General features: G+C 39.1%; 2 protein-coding genes and 2 long non-coding RNA genes across 4 annotated transcripts in view; 1 reads left to right on the top strand and 3 right to left on the bottom strand.

Annotated features, from left to right (window-relative positions):
- The window catches only part of LOC144589467 (uncharacterized), a 212,239-nt gene that overhangs the window by 48,056 nt on the left and 145,053 nt on the right, over nt 1–19,130 (bottom strand). The gene's annotated exons all lie outside the window — the stretch shown is intronic.
- FGF23 (fibroblast growth factor 23) lies at nt 4,026–12,897 on the top strand. The gene is made up of 3 exons (XM_020809266.3): nt 4,026–5,039; nt 9,351–9,454; nt 10,698–12,897. Exons 1-3 carry the CDS (start codon nt 4,817–4,819, stop codon nt 11,091–11,093), a joined length of 723 nt encoding a protein of 240 aa, XP_020664925.3. The 5' UTR covers nt 4,026–4,816; the 3' UTR covers nt 11,094–12,897.
- On the bottom strand, nt 12,835–14,353 carry LOC144589466 (uncharacterized). Its single transcript, XR_013545588.1, has 2 exons — nt 14,241–14,353; nt 12,835–13,241 (listed from the first exon to the last, which is right to left on the bottom strand). It is a non-coding gene; the product is annotated as an uncharacterized LOC144589466 (long non-coding RNA).
- The window catches only part of TIGAR (TP53 induced glycolysis regulatory phosphatase), a 33,811-nt gene continuing 29,140 nt past the window's right edge, over nt 14,460–19,130 (bottom strand). Inside the window, exon 6 of the mRNA XM_020809265.3 lies at nt 14,460–18,802. Coding sequence (XP_020664924.3) covers nt 18,344–18,802 — 459 coding nt within the window. The 3' untranslated portion in view covers nt 14,460–18,343. The remainder of the gene's footprint in view (nt 18,803–19,130) is intronic.

Here is a 19,130-nt window from a genome sequence, read left to right as displayed (position 1 = left end):
CATCCTGTACATTAGTGTAACTGGTAATCCCTCTCCTATCTCAGTTGTTCTGATTGAAACTCTTGAATCTCTCTGGTTTCTCCTTCTCTCCATCATCATCTCTTGAAAGACAGCTGTAACATCCTTTTTCACATTCTGTGCTCTGCATTCTACTTCTGGCTGCTCAAGTGCTACAGTATTAAATTATTTTGCAGCCAGGAGGTTAAAGTAGTAATAGGAGACTAAGATGGCATCCAAAATGGCATATATGTATGATATATGGATCACTGATGGCACAGTTTGGATTTTAGAAGAAGACCACATGTGCACATATTTTTACTTAGATTGGGCCATCCCTTAAGAGCTGTCACACACCTTTCTGGCCCAGCAGTAGGGAATGCATTCTCTTTGGCATCTTTTATTAGCTTCTTGTTTAACTGGGAGATAGCAGCCTGCTATCTGCAGTCAAGAGGGAAACTGCCATCTTGGCTGCAGATTTAGAAGGAGAACAAGAGAAGGGAAGTGATGAGAGGAATGAAATGGTATGGCAAAGACAGCAGGGGCAGGAGGGGACAACATTTTTAAAAAAGAAGACTTCTCCTGACCCAACACAGATGATCGGGAAAGCACTTGATTGGCAGCTGATTGGGCTACAAGGGAGTTCAAATCGGAGGAGCATACCAAATGCCATATCATTCTTCCCCCCCACACACACACACACACCTCAGCAAGCCCTTTGTAGCCTGATCCAGACCACACCAAAATGGCCAGTCTGGACAGGACCTGAGAACTCTGTTTTAGCAGCCAAAAGATTTCAACCATTGCCACCTAAATAGTGTATCTGGGGATGTTAGCAGGTGGGTTGTTTTCTGCAATGTTCCTCTCTTTGCACAGTGCTGTGCAAATACAAATTTTATGATTACATAACATAAAACAATTGGTTCCATCAAAAGTTAACTGTTGCTGGGGTAAAGAAGTTAGTCAAGTGGACTTTCTATCATCTTTTCATTTGGAAAGTTTTAAAATATTGGTAAAAATCCTGCTGGGATCTTATGCTAGCATAGCATGAATTGTATAACTTTTGGAGATGAATTGTGTAATGTTAAGAATTAAGCATAGAATTATCTGTTGCATGCTGAGCCACATGACTCAATGTGGAACACATAATATCTACAGTGATTTCTTAACAAGGCTGTTGGCTCTGAATGTGTCCCATTGCCTATGTGCAGCTCATCCCTTTACTACAGGAGTCTCATGGTCGGCTATATGTAATAAGGTCATTGATTTGAGGTTAACGTGTAGCTCTTTCTCTGGGATTTTATAAAAATGTTTGTTCTTTTTCTTTCATGAAATGCTAACGTTTGATCCAGCACGTCCCAGAAATAATGCACTGGAGTCAAGGGAGTTCTTATCTTTTTATGCCAGTGTAAATAAGACCACACAATTTGCTCGGATGTTTTGCGTTATACCAATTATTTACATCTGCCCTACAGTGCCAGGTTTTGCTCCCAGTACCACCTGTGTCCATAACTGTCTGGTCTTCTGACAGCCATGGCTGTCTTCCAAAATTTGCACCTGTGTAAATTGCCCCAGCTCCTCTTGCCCTTGAGGGTAAGAACATGAGGGTAAAAACCTCAACATCACAACATGCAACTCACATTTTTAAATGCTGTTTCCCTTTCCTCCACCCCAAGGGAGATGTTCTGTAAGTGTTGTTTTCTATCCCGAGGAAAAGCAATGTTGTCAGACAACTGGACCAAGTCCTTTTTTGTTTGGCACTCAGCTTTCCAAAGCACGAGGCAACTTTGAGAAAAAGACCACCACTGAAAAGAGGAAGGCGATGCACTGAATGTGCTTCCGCATGCGGCTTGTGTTGTTCAAATCACCTGGTCTCACCCCTAAACTTTCACAAGGCATTCAGAGGGGTGTTTCATATCTGCACTGCTCCCATATTTTCCAACCATTTCTTCTGCCTTACTTCTTACTGTGAAAAATCCACTGAAGAGAAAGATGTGGGCTGGGGGGGGGGGTGGGCTTGTGTTCTGAGCAGCCAGGAGGTTGCCCCATCATCATTTTGGGGTGAAGCACCCATCCCTGCTCAAACAGTTGGTCCACTCCAAGGAAGGTACAATGGCTATCTTTTGCTCAGTAGTCCTAGGAAGCACCCTTTTGTGCCAGGCAGCTCAGTTTCCTGGGAGCCTGCTCTATGTCTACCAATGTATGTGGAGGATAGGGCATCCTGATAGATCATCCCCATGAAACCACAGTTTCCCAGCATTATTTTCAGGTAAATAATTATGATTCTATGATCTCAGAGCACTCTATTCTACCAGGAACATATCACCAAATTTGCATCTTCCACCCAAGTGTTCTTTTGATTTAGGGTACCACAGGAATGACTCTTTGTTGTCCTCTTCTTATTTGCCTCCTGGGGTGCAGGGAGGGGAGTCATGCAACAACACCCGGAGAAGCACAAGACTACGTGCACAAATCTCTTCCTTCCTGAAAATGGGCTTCCTACAGTTGAAGGCCAATCCAGATTGATCCTGGTGAGTGAAGCAGAATCAAGTGCTTAATAATCCCACTAAAACAAAGTGGGACTTGATTGGCAATTTCAACTTGGTTGTGTTCAGCATTTTGAGAGTTGGGATTGAAGTGTAAAGAAACATTATGAAGAACCCAAAGGCCCACTTTGTTCAGTTTTCTTGGTAGTGTCCCATCAACTTAGAGCAAGTAATTTCCATCCATGGGAAAAGCACCTCTAGAACTGTGAAATGTGAAAATTGGTAAATGACGAGTTGTGACATGTCTTGAGGATGTGTGGTGATGGTCGGGCACAAATCCTATACAGAGGCAACCCCAACATATGACATGTTGTTACAACTAAATAACTGGCAAAATCACAAACACACTTTTATGTCCTTTGGCGTGAAAAGTACAGCTTTAATTCACAAAGAAGTGAAACCTGACTGAGCTCCATTTCCTACCTATCTTAGCAGATACCACTACCAGTCACCCAAACCTTCTGGAAGCACCTCATCCTCACAATAGGCCGTTTATGAGTCATTGTGGAATTGAGTCCTGAAGGGTCAGTGCCGCTTGTCCCAGTTGTGCTGATCTGTGTTTGTTCAAGTTGCAAGGTCAAAGTAAATTTATTTAAAGCTGCCACTTTCAAATGTTGGTTATAAATGTTGCCTTTAAAGGTTTTTGTTTCCATGCTTCCTCCTCACTCATTAAAAGTTATGGTTTGTGTTGTGTAAACTCTTCTAATAAATGAAAAAATAAACAACAACAAAATAATTCCAGGTTTCCCCTGCTAACTGCACAGGGGATGACAGGAGAGGATGTGGAAGGCAACCTTCCCCCACCCCTTTTTCTTTACAAACCACCACTGTAAAACTTTGGTGACAAACCAATGAAATGATATGTCATTTACCAATAAATGAAAAAAAATTAAATACACCTTTCTTCTGCTCCTGCAATGTGTATGTGGGGGGGGGGGAGGGAAGGAGACAGATGGACATATCTTCTCTTCAATTCTCTTCTTCCTTTACAGCATGGAGGCTGAGAGGGAGGAACAGGCTAAACAGGGTCACTCTGAGGTGCAGTGGGGCTTCCTGTCCCACAACCACTCAATCTTTGTGTGCGGATGAAAAGACTGTTCCAAATTTCAGACAGCACTCTCAAGCACTGCTGTTTAGCCCAATCCAGCCTGGAATAACTTCACTGTCCAGACACACCCTCAGTTGATTAATAAAGAGGTCTAATAGGATCTGGAGGAGAGCAGGTTGTCACAGACCAAGAAACATTATGGTCTTCCAGGATGTGTAGAAGCTAATCCAAAGAGATTTATTTACTTGCACCAGCAATGGCAGGATTGGTCCAAGATGATTGTGCTGCTAGAGGCATGCCAGCAAATGGCACCCTTTCCCATATGTCAAACGCACTGTATATGGTACCAAAGCTTAGTAATTCAGCACATGAGGTGGATCTCACAAACACCACTCCTACAGGAATAGTACAGTTAAAAAAGGGAAGGATTTGTTTTTGTTTTTTTTCAGGACATCCCAAAATCTACTGCTTGAAGCAGATGCCTCACTCTGCCTAATGGTAGTGCCAGCCCTGGGCAATTACTAGTTCTTCATCGAGTTTGAATATAATCAGATTCCAAACTCCCATCTACCCAAATGCAGACTGTGGAAGCTGCCCACACTTCATCTAGTCACTCATATTGTTACCTTTAGAAATATGGGGAGAAGAGGCCATTAGCAAGTCAAGCCAGTTATGGAGATTTGCTTCTGAGTATTGCCGCAATTATTTATGCGACTGATAAGAGTAGCTCAGACTGTATCACAGAGTCAAAAAGACACACTTACAAGACACACTTGGGCCTTATGCTTTGGCTTGGCATCCCAGATTCACAGAACCAGCTGTGTAGAAAGGGGAAGGATGTCATTTCATTGCAAAGAAATGGTTTGATGCTGATCCAATCAGTGGGAAGCATTCTGATGTCAGAGGTTTTTTTTCAGATAAGAGTTGAACATGTTATTAGCGTCCAAAAACTTACTTTGGAAACCACATACACCTCCTTGGAAAACCTACATGCGTCTTCCTTTTTTTTCCCCCTCGCAAAGTCCTTGAGGTCTCAGGGCACTCCTAAAATATTCCCACTAACCCACCCACTCTGTCACTCAGCTGCCCTTTATAAAGCTGCTGCAAAAATTGTAGGGAATCTATCCAAGGATTCACAGTCCAGCAGAAAGGGAGGCACAACAGAGGAAGAGCAGAGAAAGGATCAAATTTCAGGCCCTGCTGTAGCCACTAAGAAAGGCTCACCATGTTCCAGGAGACACATGGCAACGTCCTGAGGTTTGTGCTCTTTGCAGTGTGTGGCTGGAAGGCAGCTTCTGCTTTTCCCAATGCCTCACCCCTGCTCAACCCCGACTGGGGAAACACAGATAGCCTGCTGCACTTGTACACCTCCACAGCAAGAAATAGTTTCCACCTGCAAATTAACTCCAATGGACATGTGGATGGAAGCCCTTATCAAACCGTTTACAGTAAGTACCTTGGGATGGGGTTGGGGCAGAACATGGTAAAGCTGTATGAGCTGAAGATCACACAGAGGAGGCCTCTCCTGTAACATCAAGGAACCAGAGTATTCATGCAGGACTCACAGGCATTTCCAAGTAGTTATTTCCGCAAGTGTGCATTTAACTTGTGGAATTTGTTGCCAATACAGTGATTTCTGGGGGGCAGGTAGCCTGTGTTAGTCCATTGCAGTAAAAGGAGCAAACCCTGTGGCACCTTAAAGACTGCCACATTTATTGTGACTTAATCTTAGTACTGCAGAGCTGGAAGGGACCCTATGGATCATCCTGTCAGGAAGGCACAATGGGGAATTGAACTTCCAATCTCTGGCTCCGCAGCCAGAGACCTAAATCACTAAGCTATCCAGCAATTATACATTCTGGGATTAGAGTCTACTTCATCAGATGGCATGAAATTTTTATCCCGAGTTCACAGGTATACATGCATGGCTGGAAAGAGAAGATGCAGGGTTACTGAGAAATGAAATACAAGCAGCAGTGAGAGCTCTGAATACTAAATACGTGGAACAGACAGGACGTTTGTAGTCTTCATTTCCTGCTTGAGTTCTATTAGAAATATTTTTTTTATAATAATTGCATTATCAGCTCCTTATAACTTGCATTTTATAGAGTCTGTCTGGAAGGCATTCTAATATTGTCATCTATTCATTGTTTTATGGATTGTTAATACTTTAGAATCATACTTCTAAGGGCAGGCAGATCTATTATGGAGAGATCTTGTCTATATTTTGCTGTTGATGCATAATTTTGAACATTTTGCATCATAGCATTGAGAATGATTCTTATGATTTCCCAACTAAGATGTGATCTCGATGGTCTCTTGCGTCATGTCACTTTGATTCCATAGGAGGAAGATCACCCAGAATTAATATTCTCCTGTGGAATAAAAGAGTGTGAGGAATGTTTTCTGGCCACTATCACACACAGGGAAACTAGAATCTTTCTTTCATACTTGGCAATCATGCATTTATATGGGCCTAAGGGCAGTGTTGGATACCCAGTGTGGTGCAGTATCTAGATTGATGGATCAGGAGTCACGAGGCCTGGGTTTGAAGCACTGCTCAGACATGGAAACCCATTGAGGGTGAGGAACTGGTAAAACCACTCCGTAAATATCTCACCTTAAAAGCCCAATTAGGATTATTATAAGTCTGTTCCAACTTAACAGCACATAACAAGGGTAGTGCTTACCTTGGGCCAAACTTTACATTATAGTTAACCTGTCATTTTATGTCTGAAAAATTGAACCTAGAAAGGCAGAGTGTGAAGATCAATTACAAAACAAAACTCAGAAAATTGTGGGAGGTGAGAGAGAAACTGTTCCTGTAACAATCATGCACAATCAACTGTAAAGGGATTCCTTATTCTTCTGCTGACTTGCCTGTGATGGGCCCCCACAAACTCAAAGGGACTGAATGCTAAACTTTCACCTGTGTAATGGCCCAATAATTACAAACCAACCCCTGCTCCTTTGCACAATGCTGTCTTGGTCATTCCTGTGTGTTGGAAAATAGGGTTTCAAAGAATGGTGTAGAGATTGTTAGAATGCCAATGCTGATTAAAACAATTGGATGTGGTGAGAAAATTAAAGATGATTTCACATCAGAAGTTTAATTTCGGCATGTGGCGTGCAATGTTCCAATAATATTCACACAAATGTTTGCTGGAGGGAAATTCACATGAGAGATGCAATCAGAATTAACTAGAAAATGTCCTCATCTCAAATCTAAATAAAGTGTCATCCAAAAAGTTTTGACAGGATGGAATTTAGGTAAATCAGAAAGCTATTTGCATGTAGTTCTACTTTTATTTGACACACTGATCATTGTGCATTGTATAATTAAATTAGGAAGAATGATTCAGATATTCAGCTAAATTGGCTCAAACAACACATTTCATGAGGCATACCCTGTTTCCCCCAAAATAAGACCTAACTTGAAAATAAGCCCTAGTAGGATTTTTCAGGATGCTCTTAATATAAGCCCTACCCTAGAAATAATCCCCAGTTAAGTGAAACCCCGCCCTCCACCATTGTGCAGCAAAAGAAGATGACGTGACAATATTTGAATAAATGTAGATTGTTGTGCATGAGAAAATAACACATCCCCTGAAAATAAGCCCTAATGCTTTTTTGGAGCATACATTAATATAAGACCTGGTCTTATTTTTGGGGAAACATGGGTATATCTCATTGCTCCCTCACAACTGCAAACTAAGCACTCCATGAAGACACCTAGGGCCTGAAGAGCCTTAGTATTGCATTTTTATATCTAAAAATATCAATTAAAAACATGAATAGAGAATTTGTACCTTTAAAGACCATACATTTAGTCCTATTTGTGATTATTTGCACAATTATTTGCACTATTTGGAAATGGTCTGAAGTTTGCAAGCATAGTTAATTTTGAACATCCACTGTGGATACAAATATATATTACTGGATGTATTCTTGAAGTTGTGAGAATGGCAGCTTGATGAAAATGTATAGCACAGTTATAAAACTAATGCATTTGCAATGTAAATATAATTAATGTTTCTTCCAGAGAAGGAATAATGTGTATACCATGCATAACAGAGCTTCTTCCTATCTGCTTTTGATTTTAGAGATTCAATGAAGACTTTTCCCCCATAGAAAGCTGAAGGGAGCTTAAATGGGGAATTGTCTGGTGTACATACTTTCGGGGTTAGCCTCAGTTACTCATATTTTGATAATGCATTTAAACTTATAAAAGCAATTTGATGGATAGCAACTGTGAAACCAGAAGTGTGTGTGCATATTATAGCTGCAGGGTAGTGCAGCTATGTGATGGTGCAGGAGAGCAAATCAACATTCCACAAGGCAATACTAAAAATGGGGGGCAGCATAGACTAAAATTACAACTTTGAAATGACTTCAGATCAGCATCAAATTTGGCACAAATATTGCAGAGAACTGCTCTTGCTCTGTGTCAGATTTGGAAAAGTTCTCTCCCTACTCCACTCCCTCCACCATTTTCCTCACCAATATTGTATTTTCTGGTCAGTTCTGTATTGTCATTACATGAGTATGGTAGGATAGAGTCGGTTTGTCCATTTTTGCTCTAATGAGAATTCAGGCTTTATTTGATTGAGCACTTTTCTGCCTTTCTTTGGCAGTAAGGCTTTCCTCCAACACCACATTCACAAAATGATACCAAGCAAGAGAAAATCCCAGAGGCTGATTCCTTTTTTCATTGGTTAACCATTTCTCACCTAAATGCAAAGCAACTGTCATGGCAGTTTTTTGACAAATAGGAATGGTATTGAGCACAAGAGGATATCCTGCAGACCATCTTGACGCTGCCATTGGTATTGTCAACATTCAAGTTGCCCTTTTCTGTATCAAGTTTGGCATCCTTTTTCCTGCTTGAAATGTGGACATGATATTGTGAAACGTATCGGCCATTTCCTGGCATTTTGAATCATGGATACAGAAGCACATTCATAAACTGGACGTTTTTAAAAGAATTGAACTGTATACCAAATGACCTCAAAATAATTTTAAGTTTCTTAAAAACATCATTTTAATTATTTCCCTAGAGTTCTCTGGCCTCTTCCCTGGTCAGCACAGAAAGTATATAACTATTATCTTTTGTGATCTACGACTTGTTCATATAGCTTAAGATTGCAACTAGTATGTTATCCACCACAATGTATAGCTTGTGATCCACAAAAACCTTTCCCTACATAATGCAGGCATACAAGCTGATCTTATACAGTTTGGGTTTTTGATTCTTTCTACCGAAATGCAAGACTTCACATTATTTCTTTTGGATTCATCTTTAACAGTGCTTCTATTTTTGACTGAATGGACAGCTTCAACCTTTTTCTAAATTTTTGGGACATTCTGTTCTTCAGATAGCACCTTGGGGGGACTAGAGGTTTGTTTGGGGACATAAACCAACTCCCTAATTAGTAATGAAACTACTTAGTAGCATTTAGCATTATGAATTTCACTTTTTGGAACCATGAATATTCAGGTATAGTATTACATATAAATATTAGCACATGTGTCATTCAAATTTCAAAATAGCTTTTAAAAATGCTACCGTGTCTATTTCTTATGTACTAAAAAGTCTTCATAATGGAACAGGGAAAAGTATTTTGCCATAACTTGACTAATATTTGATAAGGCTGTTGGGTGGACAGATTGTGTCTGGATCTGGCTTAACTGCCACCAATGTATCATCTATGGCTGAAAATGTTAAAGCATCTCTTAATATTCAATAACTTCATTTCTAGGTGCCTTAATGATCAAGTCTGAAGGTGCTGGTTATGTGGTGATAAACGGTGTGAAGAGTGGACGCTACCTTTGCATGGACATGAATGGGAATATATTTGGATCAGTAAGTCTTTATATATATAGACAACTACTTGGCATCTTTTTCTCATGTAGCAAAACAATTAAATCACTTCTACCATGAGGTGTGATTGTATAGCCTAGGAGGTGCAGTAAACAGGTTTTACTATTTTCCAAGAAGTCACTATTCACAACCCTTTAATGTAGTTGTTGGTGTCCCTTTTTTCATGCCCCTGTGGCTCTTACAAGACGATAAGATTGATGTAGGATATTCCACACACTAACACCTTCTTTCTGACTGTTCATCATGCTAAGAACATAAGATGGATGTAGAACTTACTCCTTTAAGTTGTTTAATATATATTCAAAATCATAATAGTACATGTTTTGTTAGATGTTCAAGCTGTCAGCTTGGATTTGCCTTAAAAGGATTTCAGCAATAAGATGAATACTACCTGAATAGTATTTATACATCCCACCACTATAAAACACAAAGGTTACTACTGTGCAAAAGGTCTAACTTTCCAGAGTATACATGTAACCACTAAATACACCACACATCTGTATTGATCTCCAAACAGTGAGCAGAATTTAATGACTTTCCTGCTTCTGTATTCCTAGTTTCAATCCCAATTAGTTTGTTTTGGTGATTGTCTTTCTGTGGAGAATGTGGAATTTTGTAGATAATTACTCCTTGCCAAAAAAAACAAACAAACCTAAACCAAACCTATGAAGGTCTGGAATACTTCTAAGAATGAAGAGATCCTGAGTAAGAATAGGAATGAGACCTAATAATTAAGTGCTTTAAAGTAATTGGGGTCTGTTATTGTGGCAGGCATCACATACCTCACAAGCTGTCATCTCTCTCAAAAACAAACATTCTAGTCAACAAAGCAGTTACACAAACTGAGTAACTTTGCATGGTAAACTGCTGTAAATTAAGGAATCTCTATATACTTTATCTGTGTGCAACAGGTAATGTCTATGGTGATTTCTTAACAGGTGATGTCTGCAGATAATGTAATTTCTTAACTGTTATACTTTCATAAGTTATGCCATTCATGTAACTTCACAACAGGTTTTCAGCTGCTGTATGATACCCACTTGGTGTTGTGAAATATACATAAGCTACTACTGCGAAGGATTCAGTATTATAAAATAAAATAAAATAATTGTAGCAGGCATTTGATAAATGTCTGAGAAAGATTTATCACCAAAGTTGGCAGTTGAGAATCTTGACAAATAATTTTAGTATTCAAACTTGTCTTGTTTGTGTTTGTTTTCTTCAGCATCACTTCAGTTATGACGACTGCACATTCAGACACTGGACCCTTGAAAATGGCTATGATGTTTACCAATCTCCCAAATACAACTATCTTGTTAGCCTTGGAAAAGCTAAACAACCGCTGTTTCCCAGTATGAATCCCCCACCTTACTCCCAGTTCTTGGCCAGAAGGAATGAAATCCCTTTATTTCAATTCAACACACCCAAACCTCGCAGGCATACCAGAGATGTTAATGCTGATCCCTGTGGTAGTATCATATCATCAGGAAGTGTCTCTAAAGAACACCTTAATTCTCAACTGTACATATATCGTAGTTTGGGAAGTTCCAACACAGAAGACAGAGACCCAAACAGTGTGATTCTCCATGGAAGATTTCCAAGTCCTAGGACAAATAAGTGAACCTGAAACAAAATTCTAAAAACCATGTGGTTTCTGACCTAGCCAGGACATAACCTGAACCTTAAGACATAACCGTAAACCTAAAGTGTAATAGAACTTTAAATAATTTTTACAGTTCAGAACCAGGGGTTAACAAAAAATATTTATTTTAAAACTGTGTACACTCAACCAGAAAGAACGATGAGCACATTTGATCAGCTATATGTAAGGATTTCATATATTGTCATCTACCCAAGCATTCAGTCGTGGGCCTATTTTAAAATTCTAATTCATAGGAACCTGCTGGGAGACAGTAGACGTCTATGTCGTGGAGAGTGCTTTTCCCATGTTACAATACTCACTGCCTCTCTGGCTGGTAAAGTTGATGGAAATTTCTCTTTTTAACTTTTGATTTCACTGTGCCTCCAGTCTAACAAAGTGCTCTCGGAACTCTTCAAAATCAGATAAAATCCAACAGGCTAGCTGTTTGGGAAAAGGAGAGTGGAGATCTAAGTCAGTCTCCTCTTCCTTCAGTAATGAACTGGCATGGCAAGTGTGTTTTTTGAAGAGTAGCTATGTGCATAGACCCTTGGCATCTGGACTGGGCTAAAGAATCCAATTCCCAGCACCTGTTTGCACATATAGTTCTGCATCTAGCTAGGGGTGCTATATGGCTGCTGCTGGATCAGAACATTGTTTCTTAAATGAGTTCCATTTCAATTAGACAGCATGCTCCCAACATTGGAGGGGGGGGCATTACCGTCTCTCAGTGCCTACCTGAGAAAGTGAGTTCCAGAAAGTAGAAAGACTGAATTTGGCGGCATAGATATGTATTATGTATTAACATGGGAATGACCTAGTATTCATTTTTTTATGTGCTTCATAAACAATTACATTTTTCATTATCAAATAGTAATCCATTCTCCTTTTACTCTAAGTATTTTGAAACGGCAAGTGGAAAAACAAGTCTAGAATATAATAGGAGTCTTGAGAGGTTTCTCTAGCCTGTGTTAGTAACAGGGTCATTCACTTTGGCTTTTTCTTGCACTGAAATTTTGAACAGGTTAGATTTCATTAGGAGAGAGCATCAGCTGATGAGAAAATGTACTTTTCTTAGGACTGGAGTGTTGTTCACTTCAATCATCTTTTATGTGATGGGGAGGGGATTAGAGATATGCAGAGAAATGCTATGCATATTTACTTAGAAATCAGTTCCACTGCGTTCAATGGAGGTTACTGCCTGTTAAGTGTATGTAAAAGGCTCAGTTTTATGGATAGATTTTAGTTTCCCTCAACGGAACTAGTTTCTAAGTAAAATGTGGGGGAGATTATAGTGTCAATTAAATAAATTACAAGGTTTTCTTTCTCACTACTGCTATCAGGTTTTATGACAGAATTGTTGAAATATCCCTGTCATGAACTCATATTTCATCCAATAATAAGTTTACAGGTTCCTTCAACTGCTAGAAAACCCACCCAAGACACCTCTGAAAGAGGTCCAATGAGAATGATATGTGTTCAGTAGCCATGGAACGCTGATGTTTTGTGGGAACTTAAAAATGGCTTTACTACTCAATTGTTCAAAAGGGGGCACTCAGCGGTGGCAGCTAACAGGAATGTGGTTTAATGTATTTTATTAAATTTTGTATTTATTTATTTATTTCAATTATGTACACATTTCAGAAGTATTTATGGCTATTTATAATAATTATGTATCTTTCTCCCCTTCCCATGACTTTTCACAACAAAGACAAAAATAAACTTTTTATTTTTCTCAGGAATTTTTTTTACTGTGATTCAAATCTTTATCCAACACACAAGAAAATACAATATTTGAAAGTAGCCATTTATTGTCTAAGTCTTAGACAGACTTTTTCTTCCTCAAGAGGGGAGATACCACAGCCTCTCTCAAAGAGTTGGAATGACGCCCTCTCTCAGTGAAGCATTATTCACCTCTGCCAATACTCAACCAGTGCCTTTTTCTGACCAACAGAAATACCATGTATTATTGCCTTGTTTCCATGATCTCAGGTTGAACATCACCCATGATCTAATGTTGTGCAAATGGAAATACCTCTAGAAATATCCACTCCAGACCCCATTCTAGAAGACTTCCAGTCAAAACACATACAACATACATGTTTTCAGTGGTACAAGTTGAAGAAGTATCTGAAATTAAAAAAGGAAACAAACTATTTTCTGTCCTAAAAGTAGCTTCTTGCCCACAACACAAGTTACACATAAGGACAATCAAGTGCTGAGGCATACCCATTTCTTTCAGAACAACCCATAGTTTCTCATGATCAAGAGAAACAGTCAAGAGCTTTGCTGTAGTCAATGAAACATAGACTTATCTTTTTCTAAAACTTTTTGGTGCACCCCAGTAGCAGGTGGATATTTTCAATATGATCTCAAGTGCCTCTTCCTTTTTTAAATCCAGCTTGAACATATCTAGCAGGAGTAGCATGCTCCCCTTAATGCCTGTGGCCTCTGTACAGTGAACATATCTATCATCTCAATCTTTGCTCGTAAATGAAAAGCTAACTAAACTTGGGTTTAGTCTAAATACTTGGTTAACATTTTCTTCAATCACCAGAGTTCTCTGCCAGATGAGATCTGCTAGAACTGTGAATAGCAGTGACATTTTCTGACCTTGGATTTAATTTCTATCTGTGGATTTCTAAAGCATCAGATGTCTGGGATTTAGGCCACTTTGCCATGTCAGCACCTCCACTAGTATATGGTTTTGCCTCACTGGACTGAAACCTCGTTTTGGTTCTGATCCAAAACAGAGCCTCATTTTGGGAAAACCAGCACTCTTGATGTCTCCCATTAACTGCAATGGGAATATGAACGAATGAGTAAAATCTTTTCAATGATAATTTGAACTGGATGAAATTTACCAGCATGGTTACCCATTTTGAGGGGATGAAGGTTAACCAATTTGCAGAACAGGCAAAAACCTCTGTACAAGGTACATTTAAAGTTTCCACTTGTTTTTGCTTCTAAAGGATCTCTTATTTTCTCTGTGGTTCTTAGAATAATTTGTATAAACACAACACACACTGTATATGGACATGCAGCAACATTTCAAAGGACTAGTTTAGATATTAGGGAGCTTTGTAGAATATGAGCATTTTTGAGTGGAAGTAGTATTAAAAGGAGCACCTCTGCTGCTGATTCTTTTGTATGTTCCTCTCCAAACCACTGTTGTTTTTTTTTAATCTTTAAGTCGTGTCCGACTCTTCGTGACCCCATGGACCAGAGCACGCCAGGCCCTCCTGTGTTCCAGTGCCTCCAAACCACTGTAATTGGAGGTAAAAACTGGAGAGCCTTGATAAAGTCATTTCATCGTTGGAAGCAGAGCTGTCAATCACAAAGCTTCAATTCTGTAGAATGAACAATTTTATTTTAAAAATGCTCATTTCATTAAATAAATACAATTATGTCATTGTGTATACATACTTATGGACACAAAGAATGGAGTGAAAATCATAAATACACACACAGCGCAGGTCCAAAAGAATTTGGACTCTGGACATTTAGCAAGTCCTCTAAATGTGATTGAAATCAGAACAAATGTTTGTATTTGCACAGAGTCTTCAGAGAAAAACTTTGTTCTTGGTACATTCAGATTCAAATTATGTCATACATGGAGAGGAAAGTCTGCTCAATACTAGAATAGCATTAAAGTGCTTCAGTAAATTCCTTATCCCACTCCAACAAAAAACATGCTTCAAATAAGTAATTATGTAAAATATGGCATAACTGATTTATAACTATAATCTCTAAGCTTTCACTTGGAGGAATAATGTTTTCTGATTTGCTTTACTAGGCAGGTGCTTTAATATTTGCATCATTTGTTTGACACCAAGGTCTGATTCACAACAGAAACCACATTATAAGCATATTGAACTGTATGTATATGATAGCTGGAATACTGTTCATGTGCATAAGGCTGATAATGTCATCATTTATTGTCTACAATTTCTAATTAAAAGCTTCCCCTGACAGGTTCTGAGGCACTTTCAACCTGGGAAAAACCTTTGGAGCCTTGGGATTTGTGGGAGGCGGGGGAGGATGAGCCATTTATGTCCAAAAATTGCCTCAGCACATACCCTGTCCTGAAGCTCCCAAAGTCTTCCCCAGGCTAAAAGAAATCTCTATGGACCTCAGAACCTGGGGGACTAGGGAAAAATAAACTGTGTCTGACATCATCAAGCTTATACTGTATGCTTAGTGTCGCATGAATGGGAGAAACGTAAAGGCTTGTAGTTTTATACTGAAGAAATTGACAACTTTAAACATCATTTTTAATATTTTATTTTAACCTTTTCCCTGGACTTTTTTATTTCTTTGGTTTTGTTTGTAAACTCTACTTATTATGTTATAGATAGCAGCCATAAGTTGATCAGTGCTATGACACATGGTTTATGTTGTCCATGGCTATGAAAAATTATAGCAGCTATGTAAAAGAGAGTACAGTATTGACTGTTTGCTTGGTTTGGTGATGAGCATAATCAAAGAGAAGGAGTCCCTGCTCACAAGGTTAAATGACAACCCTACACTTTGTGCAGGATTGTTATCTGGGCAATGGCACACACAGCTACAGAATTTGTATGAGCACTGCAGCATCACTGGGCATTTATACATTTTAATGTGCTCCAGATGTCTATCAACACTAAAACATAGACATAAAAATATAACTGGATCATAAAAGGCAAGTTAAAAAAATGACAAACAAAACATTCATTTACATTGCTGAGAGCACTGACCTGAAGAGGCAGAAGCTGTGCTTCTCCACTAGCTATATGACCTTCTAAAACTGTTTTGAGTCAGGAAAGAACTAGTGTCCTATAAAAAGTTTCAGAGTTCTAGAGGTTCTCAAAAAATAACAACAACAACAACAAAAAACACCAGCATATAATCATGTACTACATCATAAAATCATTGACTATGAAAGCAAATGAGAATATCATGCATGCTGAGGTGTTTCAGAAGGGTCAAGTCATCTGTAGAATGTGGCCTAAAAACTTGATTACAACAACATACAAACAAAGCTTTTCCTCCCAGCAAGGAAAGTGAATTGCAATGAGGAAAGGATTGTGTTTTTGTCCACACGCACATGTGCTTTCTCATACACAGCCTCAAGGTACTCTCTAATTTTCAGCCCCGCTGGGCAGGGTTCCGCCTCTCTCTCATGATGTCACACCTGCATGTATGCACAACTCCACCTCCCCCATGCACTGGGTTCTGTCGTGATTGGAACCTAACACAATCACTGCGTGGAGGAGGAAAACAGCCGCACGCAGGGGAGCAGAGACGTGTGCACACGCGTCCAGCTTAGTGAGAACCTTGCACAGCCTCCAACCCCAAACCAGAACTACATAGGGCCCTCGGGGCCAAAAAGGCCATGCCCCGCTTCATAATCTCCTGTGAGACTGTACAGGCTGATTTCCTAGCAGACTGTGGCCTATGAGTTGGTTCTATCTCATTCTGTTGTCCTTACAGATATTCCAAATCCAATGCCTTCTCTGGTGGTAGCCTAACTTATTTTATTTAAATACATTTCATCATCTGCTTATCTACATTAACGAATACTCAAAAACACCCCACAGGTTCTGCAGTAAACAATGTAACATTAAAAGCAAATTACTATATGAAGAGAAGATCTTAGATGGCTAATCCAGAGATCAACACATTTTTACTACCATAACTTCATCCAGTAACATCTTTCACTCAAGACTATTGTTCTCCCTGCATATATCTGAGGCTATTCAAATGCTACTCACCACTCACAACCAGTGCCAGATTTCTGCATCCTCAAAAATGAAAACAGATTATGGTTGTGTTCTTGGTGTTAACCTGTGCTGGTTTTTTGGTTCCTCAAACCTTCTTAACAGAGGAGTGTCAATAAGAAATTATTGGAATGAGGGACAATCCTAATAGAAAATAAGTTCATAGTGTGACCTTCAGTGGAAAGCTGAGACTTGTTTTGCAGCTGAAAAAGAAACAAACTTACCACTGAATAACACAAAAATCACTTATTTTCTCCCACATATTTCAGATAGACAGTCTTACTTTTGTCATTTTTAAGAGTGCTATATAAGTGTTAATGCTTTTATCTTATCTTTGATTTTCCTATTAATTTAAATGAATTAAATATCCATATACACAGTGTGATTTCAAACTCTAACAATGCTTTCAAACTAGCATACATGCTCAGGAGGGCCAAAATAGTGAAGATATCTAGGGAACCTGGGCTTAGATTCTGAGAGCTATGACAGACAAGTTGCTGTGAACTACACTTGTTCTTATTCACCTATTTTAAATTTCCATCCTGTCAAAATAAGAGGGAAGGCAAGCGAGAGAGGTGAAAGGGAAAGGAGGCCTACTTTTAGGTAAACTCAAGTTTTTTCACACATGTTAAAACAAGAGGATACATCTAAATATGGGCAAATTGACTCCACAATATATAACTTTGGGCACATCTACACTAGCTCTTTTGGAGCAGGCTAATGTGGGCTAGATTACTTGGGAGTCAGGTGGAGCTGCAATATGCCATTTGGTACAATCCTTGGATCCATATGGCATATCAGAGCTCAAGCAACCCTATTTGGTCCAGCTCTTTCTGATATTGTGAAGTGGCTTAAGAATGAAGACACTTTATGATATTATAAATTCAAACCAGAAGGAGGCTTGGCAGTCAGGAAATGCTCACTTTTGGTCCATTCCCAGTGAACACACATACTGGAAATGGACCAAAATAGAGCAAATGTACCCTCAAAAAGATGCAGGTAGGACTGCTCTAGGGACGGTTTGGTTTGCTCCAGTGACTACATAGTGCGATCACCAGAAAAAAGGAGCAACAACAAACTGTCCCCGCAGTAGACCAAACAGTGGGACAATTGCCCATCTGATCAAGCTTTGTCTTGCAGAAGGGTCACCTTTGGTAAAGTGCTAAGGTACAGAAATAATACACAAGGCGATATATATAAAAATGTCTCTGTACATCAATGTAATACTACAATTAATACCATAGTACTGATTGCACAGCCAGGATAATTTTAGTTGTCTATAGATGTAAGCAACTCATTTTTATTTCTACTATATTGTATGACATTTACCAACAATGAACTGCTGAAAGATCAACTTTCCAAACAAATTGTTATTTCAGTCCATTTTTTCTCTCTGAGCAAATCAGGTCATAAGACTTCAATAATTAAAAATAAAATATACTTCTTTACACTGCATAAACACCCTTGGCACTTTTAATGTTTTAATGACACACTTTCAGCTGTTATGCCACCCAAATGATTGTCTCTATTAAGACAAATGCAGTGAATTTTAGGCTTAATTTTATTTTTCATGTCTAATGTTATAATAAACTGACTAATTCCAGTATTGGGACTAACAGAAGACAGTTCAGTCTTTGTCAAACTGGCTGGCAGAGGGCAGTCTAAGTCTGAGACCAAATAGCCAATCCAGGTTTTCATATATGCCCCATGACTTACAACCAATACATCGGCATCCAGTACTTCAGGAGCACCATTAGAATCAGAATGAAATAGTAATCCACCACCATCTTTTGCTAACAACGTGGTAGAATGTCCTTTTGCCACATCCGGGCCTTTTCTTTCTTTGCTTGCAGAAATTTGCTTTTCTGAACATACTTCACAGGCAATGAGGTTGCAAAGGTGTTCAAAAAAATCATGAGCACGTGCTTTCACCTAAGGCAAGAGGGAAAGAAAAACTAAAATAATTGCAAATATTTTTTCTCATTAATTCTTATACATTTAAACTCCTTTCTGTGCACATAAAAAATGTATTCAAATCCTCCCTTCTTCCCCAAACCTCTCTCATTTGTGTAACCTTTGATATAACCCTTCTCTCCTTCAGAGAGAAAGAAATAAAGAAACCAATGCCAGAATTCAAATTATAGCAGTGTAATACCCTGAAAATGAAGGGCCCACACAAGCTAGCTCCTGGTAAGATACGGTAACTTTCACCCACAGAAAGCACTTAACAAAGCATGGAAAATACAATACTCCCTTTTCC

Source organism: Pogona vitticeps, chromosome 5 (genome assembly GCF_051106095.1).
Source record: "Pogona vitticeps strain Pit_001003342236 chromosome 5, PviZW2.1, whole genome shotgun sequence".
NCBI classification, from domain to species: Eukaryota; Metazoa; Chordata; class Lepidosauria; order Squamata; family Agamidae; genus Pogona; species Pogona vitticeps.
This window is presented reverse-complemented; position numbering and strand designations above follow the sequence as displayed.

Coding starts and splice junctions, on each gene's coding strand:
- FGF23 (XM_020809266.3), top strand. CDS start 4,817: ATGTTCCAGGAGACACATGGCAACGTCCTGAGGTTTGTGCTCTTTGCA. Junction 5,040..9,350: donor CCCTTATCAAACCGTTTACA/GTAAGTACCTTG, acceptor CTTCATTTCTAG/GTGCCTTAATGATCAAGTCT. Junction 9,455..10,697: donor ATGGGAATATATTTGGATCA/GTAAGTCTTTAT, acceptor TGTTTTCTTCAG/CATCACTTCAGTTATGACGA.